Genomic DNA, 15278 nt, shown 5'->3' with positions numbered 1-15278 from the left:
AAGGCTATTAATTAAATAATAAATATTGCCTTAGCAGAACACGTAATAGTATATGTTCTTAGCTTAGCTTGGTCATTAAGATAATAAATGTTGACCCATACTCTCCGTTATTTGTCATTTAGCAAATTATTGAATGGAATGTATTATATAATTTTAAGATTGTAAATAATTATTATAAAATTATAAAATAGAATAACTTTTTGTTATCACTTTAAGATTAATTCTATGATGCATTAGATCTTAAGTTATTGCTTTGTATTATGGATGTCAATCTAATTATACATTTTACTAAAAAGTTTGAAAATTTTCAAGTGTCACAACTAAAGAGAGTTTCAAATTAAACTCATTTATTGTCTAAAGAAAAATGACATTGCATTTGATTTTGACCAATATCGTTATCATTAAAGTATCTTTGACTAACATTTATTTTTAATTAAATTGAGTAAATTAGAGAATATAATATACTGCATAATTAATTGTTAACGATTTCCAAAATTACAAAGTTATTATACAAATTGTCAAAATTGATTGTTTCTAATACACACTATCTCTGGCTTTAATTTTTTTTATAATAACATATGATTATATATGTCATTGCTAAAAAAATAGTATATTACATGGGCTTTTACACTAGTATATGTATAAAGTATAGTAAATATATCAAAATTAAGTTGTGACTTGGGAGGGTGAAAAGAGTTAACCTCAAAAACAAAACATAACGCCCACCGTGGGGCTCGAACCCACGACCACAAGGTTAAGAGCCTTGCGCTCTACCAACTGAGCTAGACGGGCTATAATGCTACAATATTACCCTAGACAGATAATACCTGCATACCTCATCTGTTACCAGTATTTAAAAAGAAAAGTATACTTTGTTCTTATGAAGAGTGGAAGACAAAATTGTGATTATGAGCATATAAAATCGGGATTTTACTTTAAGTTGAAAGCAACTCTCAAAATTGGACCATAAAATTAAATCGTAAAATTGACCGATTCTGTAAATTTTGCAAGTTTAAGACGTAATTGTTGTTTGTATTTATTGTTGAGATATTTTCAATGTAAAATACAATTAGATTTATTTTTATCTATTATTTTTTCAATATAATTCATAAAATATCTAATTCTTAGTTGTAATTCTATATTATTTAACAAAAAACAAAAAAGTTAACTTAGGGTCTAGTCAATCTACAAAAACCTAGACAAATAGAGTGAACCGATTAATTTTCACCACTAAGAAACTTTTAGATTTAAGTGCATTACAAAAATCACATACATGTAGATTCAGGGAAGAATGATTAAAAAGCTTGAGTAAATATGAAAAAGAAGAAAAATGATGAGATTAATTACAGAAAATGACAACTAAAGGTGAATAGAAGATTTAAAAAGATGTTTCTTTTAATTAAAAGGTATCAAATAGGTCAAAAATTGTCGCATGACCTTTAATATTTATGAATTGTCGCTTAAAATGCCCCTTTTGTAAAATCTTGTATGATTTCACGATTCTACGATTTTACCGATTTTAACTGATTCTAACGATTTTGCCAGCAATTTTATCCTGAACTGATTTTAACCCCGATTCAACTCGATTGGTGCAATTGGGATCGTAATTTTAACAACTTTGGATGAATTTAAATTTTATTTTGCCCGAATAAACTATAACTAACTTTATAATTTTTGTCTCATTTTATAAGGGGATTAACTACTTAAGACGATAAAGTATATGTTTGTGATGAAATTTTAGTCTACGAGAATACATCTTAAGGTAAATTTAATCAAAGGTTGAAAAAAAAATGAGCGTTCATGTCCCATAATGAATTCAATAACCCTTGAACCCGTACAATCATTTTCACTATAATTTATTTTGATGTTCGATATATATATATATATATATATATATATATATATATATATATATATATATATATATATATATATATATATATATATATATATATATATATATATATATATATTTTATGTATATAATATATGAAAATGGAAGAATTCCAAATTTTGAAATTCCAAAATCCTCATCATAAGAATAGTTTTTTTTTAAAAAAAATGCGTATGCGATATGTATCAATACAAGACTCGGTCACAAGCTTGGAAATAGTCATTCTCGGATATAGTTTGTTGAATATGACAACATTATTTTATTTGGTAAAAGAGTCAAAGCACTTATATTAATAAAGCGATAAAGATTTTCATCAAATTTTAATTTGCTATTTTGCACCATTAACTTTTAAGGATTTTTTATGAGGTGTTTGGTTATTGGTATTATATAAAAGTTTATTTTTCATAAATATACGTTCGACGATTAATTAGTGATATTAATTGGTGGTAATTATGAAAATGTGGTTTATCTTTATAATATGTGTTATGTCGTTTTCGTAGTAAATGGAATTCCGATACTCAAATAATGTTTTTTTAATCAAGAAGGGAATGAGGTTTTTTTAATCAAGAAGGGAATGAGTTTTATTAAGAAAAAAATAGTTACAGTAGAAAAAATACAATCAAATTACCTTATATAATAGTAAATGACAATAATTTTTTATTATTGTCTGTTACCTTTTAATTATGTTAAATTAGAGATATTAAAGCTTTCATTATGATTGATTTTTATTGGAAGCAATCAAATTAGATATATGAGATTAAGATTTATTTATTAGGTTACCAATAGAATAAATAATAAAGATTATCATAACATAATGCGTAAGTTACACCCATCCATAACCACTAATAATTAGACCCAAAACATATCCTAAGATGTCTATTGAAGTTATATACATCACGAAAAATAAGGGTCAACTATTTTATCTTAATGACCAAGAATACATATTATTACGTGTTCATATAGGGTACTATTCCCTCAGAAATTATCATAGTTGTATATTGCATAAAAATTGTACAAAAATTAAGAATAGTAAAATCATGTAAATAATGTTAAAGCAGATTTGATTAAAAGAAAGTAACATGGACATTAGCATAAAAGAAAATTATATCTAAACTAAAATAAACAGATTAAAATGGAAAGTATGACAATCTCTTGAGAGAATAGATCACTATTTATTATTATTTATTAATCTTAAAAAATTATTTAGAATAGAGAAGTTCCAATAATTGTTGAATTGCTAAACATTATAAATAGGGCATTAATTTGTGCAAAATTTCATCCATTATCTTAAGCAAAAATAAAAGTATTTCTATATTTAGAAAAATGAAAATAGGAATGGGATTAATGATGTTAATGTTGGGGATAATATGTAGTGTCCTAAACAATGAGGTAAGGGCAGTGAAAGTAGGGAGTGTAGTAACACCAGGTTTCTTTAACAGTATAATTAGTCAGGCTGATTCGTCTTGTAAGGGTAAAAGCTTTTATTCAAGAGCAGCCTTCTTGAGTGCTGCTAAAACTTTTCCTAAGTTTGGGTCCGGAACCAATCTTGCTGCTAAGCGGGAGATCGCTGCGTTCTTCGCTCATGTCACTCATGAGACTGGCCGTAAGTCTTTTTATTATTTATTATTATTTAATATTTAAATAAAAATTTTAAAAATTGTCGACTTTTGTTAAAGAGAAATAAAAATAATATTAATTACGTGTAATAATAATGTAAAAATCAAATATATTAATTATTCAGATTATGCGTGATTTATTTATACTTTTATTACCATTGAAGTTTATGGTGTGGGGTGTTAACTAATTTTTATGAATATAATATTAACTGAGACCTTAGCTATTAACTTAAGTTGAGTTAGTATCTTGATGTGGTATTAGAGTTCTTATTATTTTCGCTGAAGAAAAGAGGAGTCTAGATGATCGAATTGAACTCATAACCTTATTATCAATTTATTATTTACACAAAATTATATTAATTCTTTTAATTATATTTCATTAATATCAAGGGTTATGGGGTGTTAATTAGTATAATGAAGTTTTTAATTGAGTTGATCTATTAAAATGGTATCAGAGCTTCTATCACTTTGAAAATTTATTATTAATAGGAAAAATTACCGTGAATAATACAACCTTTTGTTAATTTTCCTACAATAATACGAACTTTTGATTAACCATGAATAATACCAACTTTGGAGGATTTTTCTTAGAATAATATCAATTTTTGTTTATTAACTAATTTACTAAATTTTTTTTGTCATATAATTACCTATAATTTGATTTTTAGGAAACACCCCATAAGTTTGTATTGTTTATGGTTAATCAAAAGTTGGTATTATTATAGAAAAATAAGCAAAAGGTTATATTATTCCTGATAATTTTTCCTTATTAATATTATTAAATTTTTTATTATCAAAGAGTAAGGACAAGAGTTTCACATCTTAAGCACAAATTTATTGTCTAAACCAACAACTTTAACTTCAATTTACGAGTTCTCAAATTAATTATTTTTACTTCAAAACTTATTTCTCTAACTTATTTCTTGTTTACTATCTATAAATATAGACTTTTGCTACAAAGATGAAATAGGGGCATCAACAAAACCATATTGTGATAGATCATGCACAAAGTATCCATGCAAAGCAGGTAAAAGTTACCATGGAAGAGGTCCAATCCAACTTACATGGAATTGTAACTATGGAGCTTGTGGGAAATCACTTGGGATTGACTTGTTGAAGCACCCAGAATTAGCATCAAGTAACCCAACAGTGTCCTTCAAGACAGCCCTTTGGTATTGGATGAAGAGGGTTCATCCTGTTATGCACAATGGTTTTGGAGCTACTATTCGTGCTATTAATGGTGGTGAGTGTAATGGTGGAAACCCTACTGCTGTTAAAAATCGTATAAATTATTATAAAAAATACTGCAAGAAGTTTGATGTTACTCCTGGTCCTAAACTTTCTTGCTAAATTCAATAAATAAAATTAATATTTATATATATAATGGTTTAAATAAATGTGATTATGAATAAGAAACATATGTATATACTCCCTCAGGTCTATTATGTCATATTATGCAATTTAGAGTGAAAATCATTTGGATATAATGTATCAAATTTAAACAAATGGGGTGAGTATATATATGTTTTAGTGTTATTGAATTAAATGTATTGTTGTTGTATTAATGTACTATTAAAGATGTTATATGCATGCTATTTATAATATAAATGTTGTATAAAAAATAAAGATAACCGTGTATTGTAATATTTCGATAATATTTTGAATAAATTTGTGTTTGTCAAAAGCAACCCTATAACTTTTAACTATGAAAAGATTACGTATGTTAATTATCTTATATATGCAGAGGTTGACATTAAATATTCTTAACTTATGTATTGTACTAATGGGCACTCCCTTGCCTCAATATGCCACTTTTACATGTCCATTTGATGTATTGTACTAATGGGCACTCTATTGTATCAATATGCCACTCTTACATGTCCATTTAATGAGATTGTCACAAAAAAAAAAAAAAAAACAAATAAACCAACAAGAATTAAAGTTTTCATATCATAATCTTTATTTGATACACGAGAATAATTATTCACGACACAATAAACTTAATTTGTATCGTAACCAATAAATAGAATACTCAGAACCTTTCCCGATCTAAATGTTTTATATATGTCGAGGTTGGTTGCTAAATACTCTTGACTTATATATTGTACTAATAGACACTCCTCTATCTCAATATGTCACTTTTACACGTCCATTCAATGATATCGTCATTTATCATCAATAATAAAAAAACCCAACAAAAATTAAAGATTTTATATAATAAATTTCATTCGACACACGAGTTTAATTCAGAACGACCATAAACTTGATTTATCGTAACTAACAAATTAAAAGGAAATTAACGAGTAATAATTAAATATCCCCATTCACTAAACAAACCTAAGGACAAAAACTAATAAGATAATCAGTGGAAGCACTAGGACAAGTAAAAGTACTAGTCTTATCATCAAAAGCATAACTATAAGCTTGAGGACAAAGTTCCTTAAAGAATTGAGAATACTTTGTAGGTGGGCAAGTTTGGGGTGTTCCATAAGCACCAGTGCAGCAAAATTGAGGCTTTTGGAAAGCCAAACAAGCACTTTTACATGCTATAATATCAGATTTGGTTGAATCTTTTAGTTGTAATTCTTGTGGGCATGATTTGTTAATGTTAAAAGGACAAGATGTTGTGTTACATTTTTGGGTTGTGGGAGATACTGAGATTGGTAGATTGTAGCCATCAACTAGACTTATGTCGTAGAAATCTTGGTTTGTGTTGCCGTTTACGGTGAATTCTAGTAGTGTTGCTGGTGGGATTGCTCCTGCTCCATTACAACCTATTTGACCTGTAAATACGAGCACAAATTATTAGTAATTATTAGGCTGTGACAATGTAACATTTTATAATTTTGAAAATAAATTATTAATATTATTTAAATTATTAATATTAATTATTAGAATTAAAGAAGATTTATTAATGAGGGTAAGTAATATTTCTTTTATCATGGGAAAATAATTAAGTATTTAGGCTGAAATAATTCTACATTTTATTTATATATAGACTTATATAATCTTATAGCTATGGGCCTTATTATAATTATCCTATTAAAAATTAAACCTTAACCCTATTTTATTTTCTATAAATATAGATAAATCAGTTTATTTTGGCATTGAAAATCCTAATTTGTATTCCCTTGCACCCTACTTTAATATAACTGCTTTTCACCTCAGCCTACAAGAAGAAATCGACAGTCTCTTTATGTATTTAGACTAACGCAAGCATACTTTTTATGTTCCAATTCTTTAAATAATCTCGCCATCTTGTGTAGGTAAATCAATATTAGTTAGATCATTCTTGTTCACGATTGAGTTTTTTATCATTGTCGAAGAGTAATTTTTAGGACTTAAAAAGGGATAACTAGCGTTATTTCAGTATGATTTATAATTCGTATATTAGGGGAGATGCAGTACGATAAAATTTAGTTGAGTCTAGATCTTGTATGACACAATGTAAATCGATCCAGTTACTGTTAGTAATTGATATTATTGTCTGGTTCAGAAGGCGACTTTGTAGAGAAACCCTTTTGTTAATTTAGTAGCTGTTGGTGACCGGCACCCAACAGTTGAGTCACAGGTGAGTGGATAGTGCTTCTTTTTCAAAAAGAAACTGGCCTGTCTGATTTTCTATTAAGTGTAATGATGATATTTAAAATTTTGACATGAAAATTATAGCTTGACGTTGACTTGTTATTTGCAGTGATACTTAAAAGACCATGGGTCTATCCTCCTTAATATGATATTGTGAGCAAGAGACAATTGGGTCTCTGCTATATTTTGGGGCAAGTTGCCATTGAAAAATTGGCTAGCTTTACCCAAGAGAGACATAGCCCTAGAGTTATGGAGTATCCTCTCAACTAGATACTTTGTGCGCATGAAAGTCTAGGATTTTTGTTTAAATATTATGTGTTATTCTCTTCTCCCTGTTTGGAAAAGCATGTTTTAATGAAAAATATAAAGTAATTTTTTACGTGAGGTGTGTCTACTCGCTCAACCTTCTGTGGTTGACACCTTTTCGTTTTGATTTTTAGATTGCAGGTAAATTGCGAGAGCTGACGATTGAAAAGTGGAAATATCGCAGAGTGACGTAATATATCATAGTATTTATTTTATGAATTCGTAGTAGCTTTAGTTTAGCATTGAATTTTACTAATAGTTGTCCAATTATTGGGTTTTAAGACAAGGAATAAGGTTTAACATTTGAGATTTATTCTTTTATGGGGTTGTAGGAACCTTTGAGTTTATTGATATTTGATTTTAAGTTTTCATTAATTGATTTATTAAAGTTGAGTTTTACGTTTATAGTGTATTTTAGAGATTTATTAAAGTGTAAATTTGGAGTATATTTAGTAGCACCTTAGCCTAATCAGGTAGATATTAGGTGGGGTGTTACAGACAATTCGTCATATAATTTCACCGTGGCCCATAAACCCAGAGGTCAAGAGCGTTGACTTGCAAATACACTTGGTGGGGTTCATTGTTTCTCAAAACCATGTGGTAGTAGAAAGATTAACTCACCCAATATATATGCAAGTTCACAACCCGTTATTTTATCGATGTGGGATCTTGTCTCATATGTGAAGTATTTCCAACAATAATAGTTAGAGAGGTCTTTGAGGGTATGCGAGGTAATCAACCGCACAGGGCCCCTTCCTTCTCACGTATATGAAAAAGTTAATCAAAAAAAGATATATGTAAATTTTCAAAACGGCTCTGATAATAGTGGATGATGTTAGAAAATAACGCAGATTTGATCTTACATCGAAGAATTAAAAAAATGTTGACCTTATAATACAAATTGGTTTTAGGATGGATTCTAATTAGATTTGTGTATAATCAACTTTTTTCTCTTGTGTGGATCTTGTGTACACTATAAGGCCAAATTTATCATGCTCTTATGTAAGTTTGATCAATTTATAGTATATAAATTGACTAGAAATATAGTAAGTCTTCACGAAAAAATAAGACTTGAAACTAAAATAAAAAAAATAGCAAAAGTTAGTTTAAATCGTTATGTTTGGGCTACAGTCAATTTGACCCATTGTTTCAGTTTAATCATTTTTGAGTTATGATCTATTAATTTTTAACTTAATTTTAGGTCCGATATAAAATTAAAAGGTTTATATTTTTCAGAATAATGAATTGAGCCGAAAGAATGGAGAAATTTAACTGAGATTAGAGTAAAAGTGGTCATATACTAACATGACTTGAACTATAAAGAAAACCCAACTAAACTAAAATGAATATATATACTCCCTCTTAGAAGTGTTTCTACTTTTAAATGATTACTGTCAGTCCACTATAAAATCTATCTCTTTCACGTTGCTACATGTTGTTATTGATATATTTATTAATTATTCGATTTGTATATAACAAGATTCGCAAGAGAGAAGAGTTGACTAAACACATATCTGATGAGATTTCATCCTAAAATTAATTGGTATTAGTAGAAATAATCCATCAAATATATATGTTAATCAATCTTTCTCTAATTTTTTGATGTGGGATCGATCCCATGTAAACTATATTCCAACAACTAACTAGCAAGTCTTGTATGAGACCGTCTCACCGTGAGACGGGCCCATATAAATAACCAAAAAATTAAACAGTAGTAATTTTAGAGAAAATATTAATGAAACCAAAAAGGTAAGCAACTCTTAGTTTTTGGGCCAGCCCTATCTTAAGTCGTCTTACGATAAGACGGTCTAAATAAAATATTTGTCACAACACTCTATATATATGTAGTAATCTCAAAGCGACAAAATAGTCGTTATTGGATTTTTATTATCAAACTTGTCATACGTACCTGATGCACAGTCTGCAGTTTCACAAACAAAAAATTGGGTAGTAGAGTTTAAGGAACACTTAGTTCGACCCCAAATGCGACCAGACCAAGAAGGAAGAGCAATCATAGTATAAGAATCACCAGGTTGCAAGGTGAACCCTGTAGATGCTAATGGTGTCCCGCTGCCTGTTAAGGTCCCTGGCCATACTGTGTATGGGCACTTGTTTTTGAATATTAAATTTATTGACCTTGTTCCTAAATCAAGGTAAAAATTATACAAGTATTATTTCAAGCAACCTCAATTTTGAACACAACATAATATATAAATCATTATCCAGCTCGTCTTGTAATAGCCCATTTCTTCAATTGATTACTTTAAGATCATAAGTAATCGTTTTAAAGTTATAAGTAATCATTCTAAGACTATAAAAAATAATTATATTAAAATTATAAGTTATCACTTTAACGTTATAAGTGATTCTTCTAAGACAAGAAATGTATATTGAGTCAGCCCAATATAGATGATCTCACCGTAAGACCGTCTCATTTAAGAATTAGTGATTATCATCATCATCATCATATTTAGTGTATCCTGCTCATAGAAAACTATGATCGAGATCTAAAAAGAACGGAAAGCGGCAACTCGTATCCATAAAGAAGAGCGTAGAAAAAAAAATGTGACTTAAAATTAGTAGAAACAACTTAATATATAAATGTACAATCTAAAAATTAAAGAATGTGACTTAAAATTGGTACATACCTGATGTAAAAAATAAGGTTATGATGAACATGAAAATTAAAATAATATTCGTTTCTTTCATCTTGGTTGGTTAAACAAAAAAAAAAGTAATAAGTACTAAGAAAGACTAAGGATGAAGTATATATGAACATATATATTGGAATTTAGAGAACAAAATTAGTAGAAAAAAAATTGAATTCATTTTAAAAATTCAAAAAAACAAATTAAATGCTTCTATCTACAAAATAGGCATGTTGTAAGAAAGAGCCAAATCTTTATTTTCCTTAGTAAGCTTTTTCAATACTCTTGAAAAAATATCAACTATGATACTTTTTCAATAAATGATGGTTGTTACAAATTACAAAATTCACACATTCAAGTGTATTCATACATAAAGTTGTAATCAGCATTGCGATTACACTGTTTTAGTTATATGGTATGCTGACGGAAGCGGTGAAGGACAATAAAAGTTTAACTCAAGTTCTTATTTGAAAAAAAGTCGGGAAATTTCATATGGTAGTATTTAGTTTTGATGAAATATTACTAATAGTACTTTTTTAAGAAAATTCCACATAGTAACATCCAGTTTATGCACAAAATAATTGCCGTAGCATTTTCCGATAAGTATTCATCATTTTGTAAGTTTTTTCCACATGGTAGCATCAAGTTTTTATTTAATTTATAATTTTAACTTTAAATTCACCAATTTAATGTTTAATTCACCGTTGTATTCATTAACGCCCATCAATGTTGTAATAATTTTATTTTCATTCAAATTGTTGGCATTATTTAAACATTAAATTGGTGAATTTAAAATTAAAATTGTAAATTAAACAAAAATTGGATGCTACCATGTGGAAAAAAAACTTACAAAATGATTAATTAAACGGAATTTTACAAGAACTTAACGAAAAATGCTACGGCAATTAGTTTGTGCATAAACTGAATGCTACCATGTGTAATTTTCTTTAAAAAGTGCTACCATTGGCATTTCATGAAAACTGAATGCTACCATGTGGAATTTTCCAAAAAAGTAATACATACTTCAACTACGATAAAATCTAACTTTCCTGAAGTAACATTAAAGTTTGAATTCATCAATATTTGAAATTAAATCTATTTTATTTACTTAACATAATTTGAACTTCGTTTTTATTAGGGGTAACTTGTTTAATCTTCTTTTTCTATTATTTGGTCGGATTTTACTAAATACAACTTATTTTTTCAAAATTGTACTTAGCTTTTTTGAAATGTATTTTTAAATGAGGAAATAAAACATAGGATTATGTTTTCTGCATGATCAAGATAGGTGTGGGGGAAATTGTTAGTTGAAAGTGTGCGCCCAAATATATTTTTTTTCTGAAAAATTTAATACTTACATAAGGATTTCCAAAATATTAGATCTCCTCCCACACAAGCAAATTATTATGAGTATCCGATTTTTTTATTAGATAACTGGATCAGATCAAAATCAGTATATTTTTTAAAGTTTAAGCTATCAAAAAAATGAAAAACTAATTTTAAAATATTATTTAATAATAAAAATACTCATAAATTAGATATTCCAAAACAAAGTTTGTTTTCATAAGTCAATTAATATATGGGCACCTTTCACCTAGGTATGTGCAAAATATTCGTTCTGAATTATCTGAACCGATATGATCGGTATTCGAATTTTAAAAAGTGATTAATTATTTATCCAAGTTTTGAAAATATGATAATTTGGATTGGTTATCCTATTTTTAAATTGGACAACGAATTTGAATTACAATTTTACAAAATCGGATATTTGAATGTCATATATATATATATATATATATATATATATATATATATATATATATATATATATATATATATATATATATATATATATATATATATATATATAAAATAGGACATTCAAATATCCTTTGGTTCATTTTATTTTCTTTGCAATTCTAAATCTGAATAAAATGATCAAAGTTAATTGTAGAAAAGTTAATTCCTTTGATTCCTATACTTTGTAGGAATTTAATCACCATGGTACATCGTGATTATTGAAAATTGTTGTGTGCATTGTAAATTTTCATGTGCTAACCAAACACACAAATCTATTTCAAAGAAATTTTATGAAGTAAATGATTTTCTATAAAATATAACTTCTGTTAATTAAATTTCAATGTCAACCAAACAACTTCTAACAAATTATAAAAGTTAGATTTCTTTAAAATTTTAAATGTCTATAATTTTCTATTATTTTATGAAAAATGATATATATATATATATATATATATATATATATATATATATATATATATATATATATATATATATATATATATATATATATATATATATATATAAAAGAAAGAATCTTGTATTTTATAATGTGTTAAATATTATTTTTGCATTGAGAACATAAGAATTTAATCATACTTTATTAGTTTAGCATTTATTCATTCTTGGAAAGTTAAAATCATACAAAGTAATAATTTTGATGTAAATTAACAAATGATAGTTTAACATAATGTTGCCATGTGTAACTTTTTAATTGGCTGAATGTTTATTAGTAGAGATTTTGCATTGTTTATAATTTATTGCCTAATATATATAATTTCGCACAGATTGAAAGATGATTGACTATGATTTTCGCAATAAAAAAAACTTGCACTTTTAAAATTTTATTGTCATTTGTATTTCCTTTTTTATTGGTTGAGACAAATTTGCCTTCATTGTTTTGTTGATTGATATTTACTTGATGAGACAAATTTGCATAAAGTGATTAATAATTGATAAGCACTTGCATTAATTAAAATTGTTTTATAATATACTAAATAACATACCAAATCACAAAATAATTTGCATAGAATCTTCAAAATAATTATAAATAAAATTACCCACAATATAATTTGCATGAAGTCTTTTATAATTATATCATTAGCATTTCAAAACACAAAAGCTTTGATTATCTTAAAAAAAAATTAATTTTGTAGTATAATTAATTTTCAGTTTTAATAGATGGTTGTCATATTTCTTCTTAATTATTGGCTGAGGTAAAATTACATTTTTTGGGTAACGGTTATTTATTGGCTGAAACAAATTTGCAGAAATTGTTTTTCTAATTGATATACTAAATAATCTTGAATTTGGGAAATTTATATTTACTGGGTAACATTTATTTATTGGCCGAGACTAAATTGCATTTAAAGAAAATTTATATTTACCTAGATGAAACAAAACACTAAACAAAATCACAGTTTTATATATTTAATAATATATTAAATAAAATGAATCACAATAATATTTGCATAGAATCTTTTAAATTAATTTCAATACTATTTCTATACACTTCAGTTGTAATTATGTTAAACAAAATAATCTTCTGTATGAGTAATATAAATTTCATCGTACCTTTATTGATTTCTATTTTAATAACTGAAGAAATGAAAAGGGTAGAGCGTACTGCGTACATTAAAGAGAGGGCAATACTAACACCAACAAACGAAATTATTGATAAGGTCAACGAACATATATTATCACTTTTTCCCGGAGAGGAGAGGACGTATTTAAGTTTGGATTCAATCAATTATATATATTGCACTTTAAATTAAAAAATTAAACTTATGAGGTTAATATATATTTTCCTGTTGTTTTGAAAATCTAATTTTTTTATAGATGTTTACACTAAGAAATCCGTGCATTGCATGGGTTTTTTTACTACTAATTATATAAAACATTCATTTTTTCCAATTTCTATATTAGATTCTTTTAAAAAGTAAAAATTATACGTGATAAAAAAACTTGTTAATTTTTATGTATAGCTCGAACTATAAACATCATTACCATTAATAATAAAAAGAACTTATTAATTTTTATGTACAGTTCTTAGGACCGTATATTTACCCTTATTTTATTTAACTAATAAATCCCCAAATGACAACTTTCTAGAAACTCTAAATTCTAATAGAATATACGTGGATACGGTGTAAAAGTGAAAATGACAAGAAAAAAATAAAATAAGTAAATTTTTGAGATAATTATGTTTAAAATATTAAAATTAATTTTAATCATGAACCCAAGTGTTCTAGAGTTAAAAAATATTTCCTGCTATTCATTTTTTTTTTTGGAAATAAATTACCAGGTTTGAATTCTCAAAATGTGTCTTAGTGTCCAAATTCATGTGTCTTTCGTTGCCTAATCCTAAATTAATGAAAGAAAATAAAAAGAATCTATAATTTAAACAAAATTATATAATGCCTTTTAAGAAAATACTCTAAATCCTATATTTCCCCCAAAAAGAAACATACTTTATCCCTCTCAATAAAACATACATTGTCCTTGTACAATAATTCACTTGGACTATATAAATTTGACTTATTCAATAGAAGGAAGGAGTTATACGAAGTATAATACACTTCCTCCGATCTATTATACTTGTTATATTTGACTTTTTACGCAATTTAATGTGTTATTTTGATTATTTATATATAAAATTAAGCACATCAAAAAATTATAAAAAATTAATATAATAAAATTATATGATTGGACGATTCAAGCAAGATTCCATTTGACTAAATTTTTTTCTTACATATTAGCCATATTATCATCATACAATCTATTAATTTTAATGTATAATAACAAATGACATACTTGGGATGATTGTGAATCATATGCAATTCTTTAATCAAGAAAATAATTAATAATTGGATCAATTAAATATTTACACAATTTAATTATATCATCAAACAATCAATTAAATTTTGATGTATAATAACAACTGACATACTTAGGATGGTTGTACCATTTGTCATGTTTTGATTGGAATAAAAATGTCTACATTACAATTCTTTTATAAAGGAAATAATTAATAATTATATCAATTAAATATTTACACGATTTAATCATATTCGTTCATAATATTAAACCTCAAAGTAAAAATAGACAAATAGAGTAATATTTAAAATAAGTCAATCATAATGTATCAACTACTATAAGTATCACAAATTCTTTTACAATTAGCATATAAGGGGAAAAATTAATCATTCTACATTTAAGAGAAATATATGTATTGTTACAGTTAATCAGTAAGAATTTTGAAGAGTTTAATTATTTTAATAAAACATTTTATATGTAAATAAAGAATTATTTTTTAAAAATATATTAATTTTGTTTATCAAATGATTTTTAATAGGTTAAATTATTATAAGGTTAAAATTAAAATTAAATAATTTAATTTAAATCCACAGAAAATTTATTCATAAATACTTA

The 15278-nt window shown here is 26.3% G+C and overlaps 2 protein-coding genes and 1 non-coding gene across 3 annotated transcripts; 1 reads left to right on the top strand and 2 right to left on the bottom strand.

Moving 5' to 3' along the window:
- Positions 1 to 719: 719 nt before the first annotated feature.
- TRNAK-CUU (transfer RNA lysine (anticodon CUU)) lies at positions 720 to 792 on the bottom strand. Its single transcript has one exon. It is a non-coding gene; the product is annotated as a tRNA-Lys (tRNA).
- A 2399-nt stretch (positions 793 to 3191) lies between these two features.
- On the top strand, positions 3192 to 5123 carry LOC130827203 (endochitinase At2g43590-like). Its single transcript, XM_057692854.1, has 2 exons — positions 3192 to 3497; positions 4457 to 5123. The coding sequence occupies exons 1-2, from the start codon at positions 3218 to 3220 to the stop codon at positions 4858 to 4860; spliced, it is 684 nt and encodes a 227-aa protein (XP_057548837.1). The 5' UTR covers positions 3192 to 3217; the 3' UTR covers positions 4861 to 5123.
- Positions 5124 to 5847: 724 nt separating this feature from the next.
- On the bottom strand, positions 5848 to 14821 carry LOC130826698 (thaumatin-like protein 1b). The gene is made up of 5 exons (XM_057692266.1): positions 14797 to 14821; positions 14149 to 14210; positions 13474 to 13498; positions 9311 to 9544; positions 5848 to 6293 (listed from the first exon to the last, which is right to left on the bottom strand). The coding sequence occupies exons 1-5, from the start codon at positions 14819 to 14821 to the stop codon at positions 5848 to 5850; spliced, it is 792 nt and encodes a 263-aa protein (XP_057548249.1).
- Between the last annotated feature and the right edge of the window lie 457 nt (positions 14822 to 15278).

This window comes from Amaranthus tricolor, chromosome 11 (assembly GCF_026212465.1).
Source record: "Amaranthus tricolor cultivar Red isolate AtriRed21 chromosome 11, ASM2621246v1, whole genome shotgun sequence".
In the NCBI taxonomy this organism is placed as follows: domain Eukaryota; kingdom Viridiplantae; phylum Streptophyta; class Magnoliopsida; order Caryophyllales; family Amaranthaceae; genus Amaranthus; species Amaranthus tricolor.
This window is presented reverse-complemented; position numbering and strand designations above follow the sequence as displayed.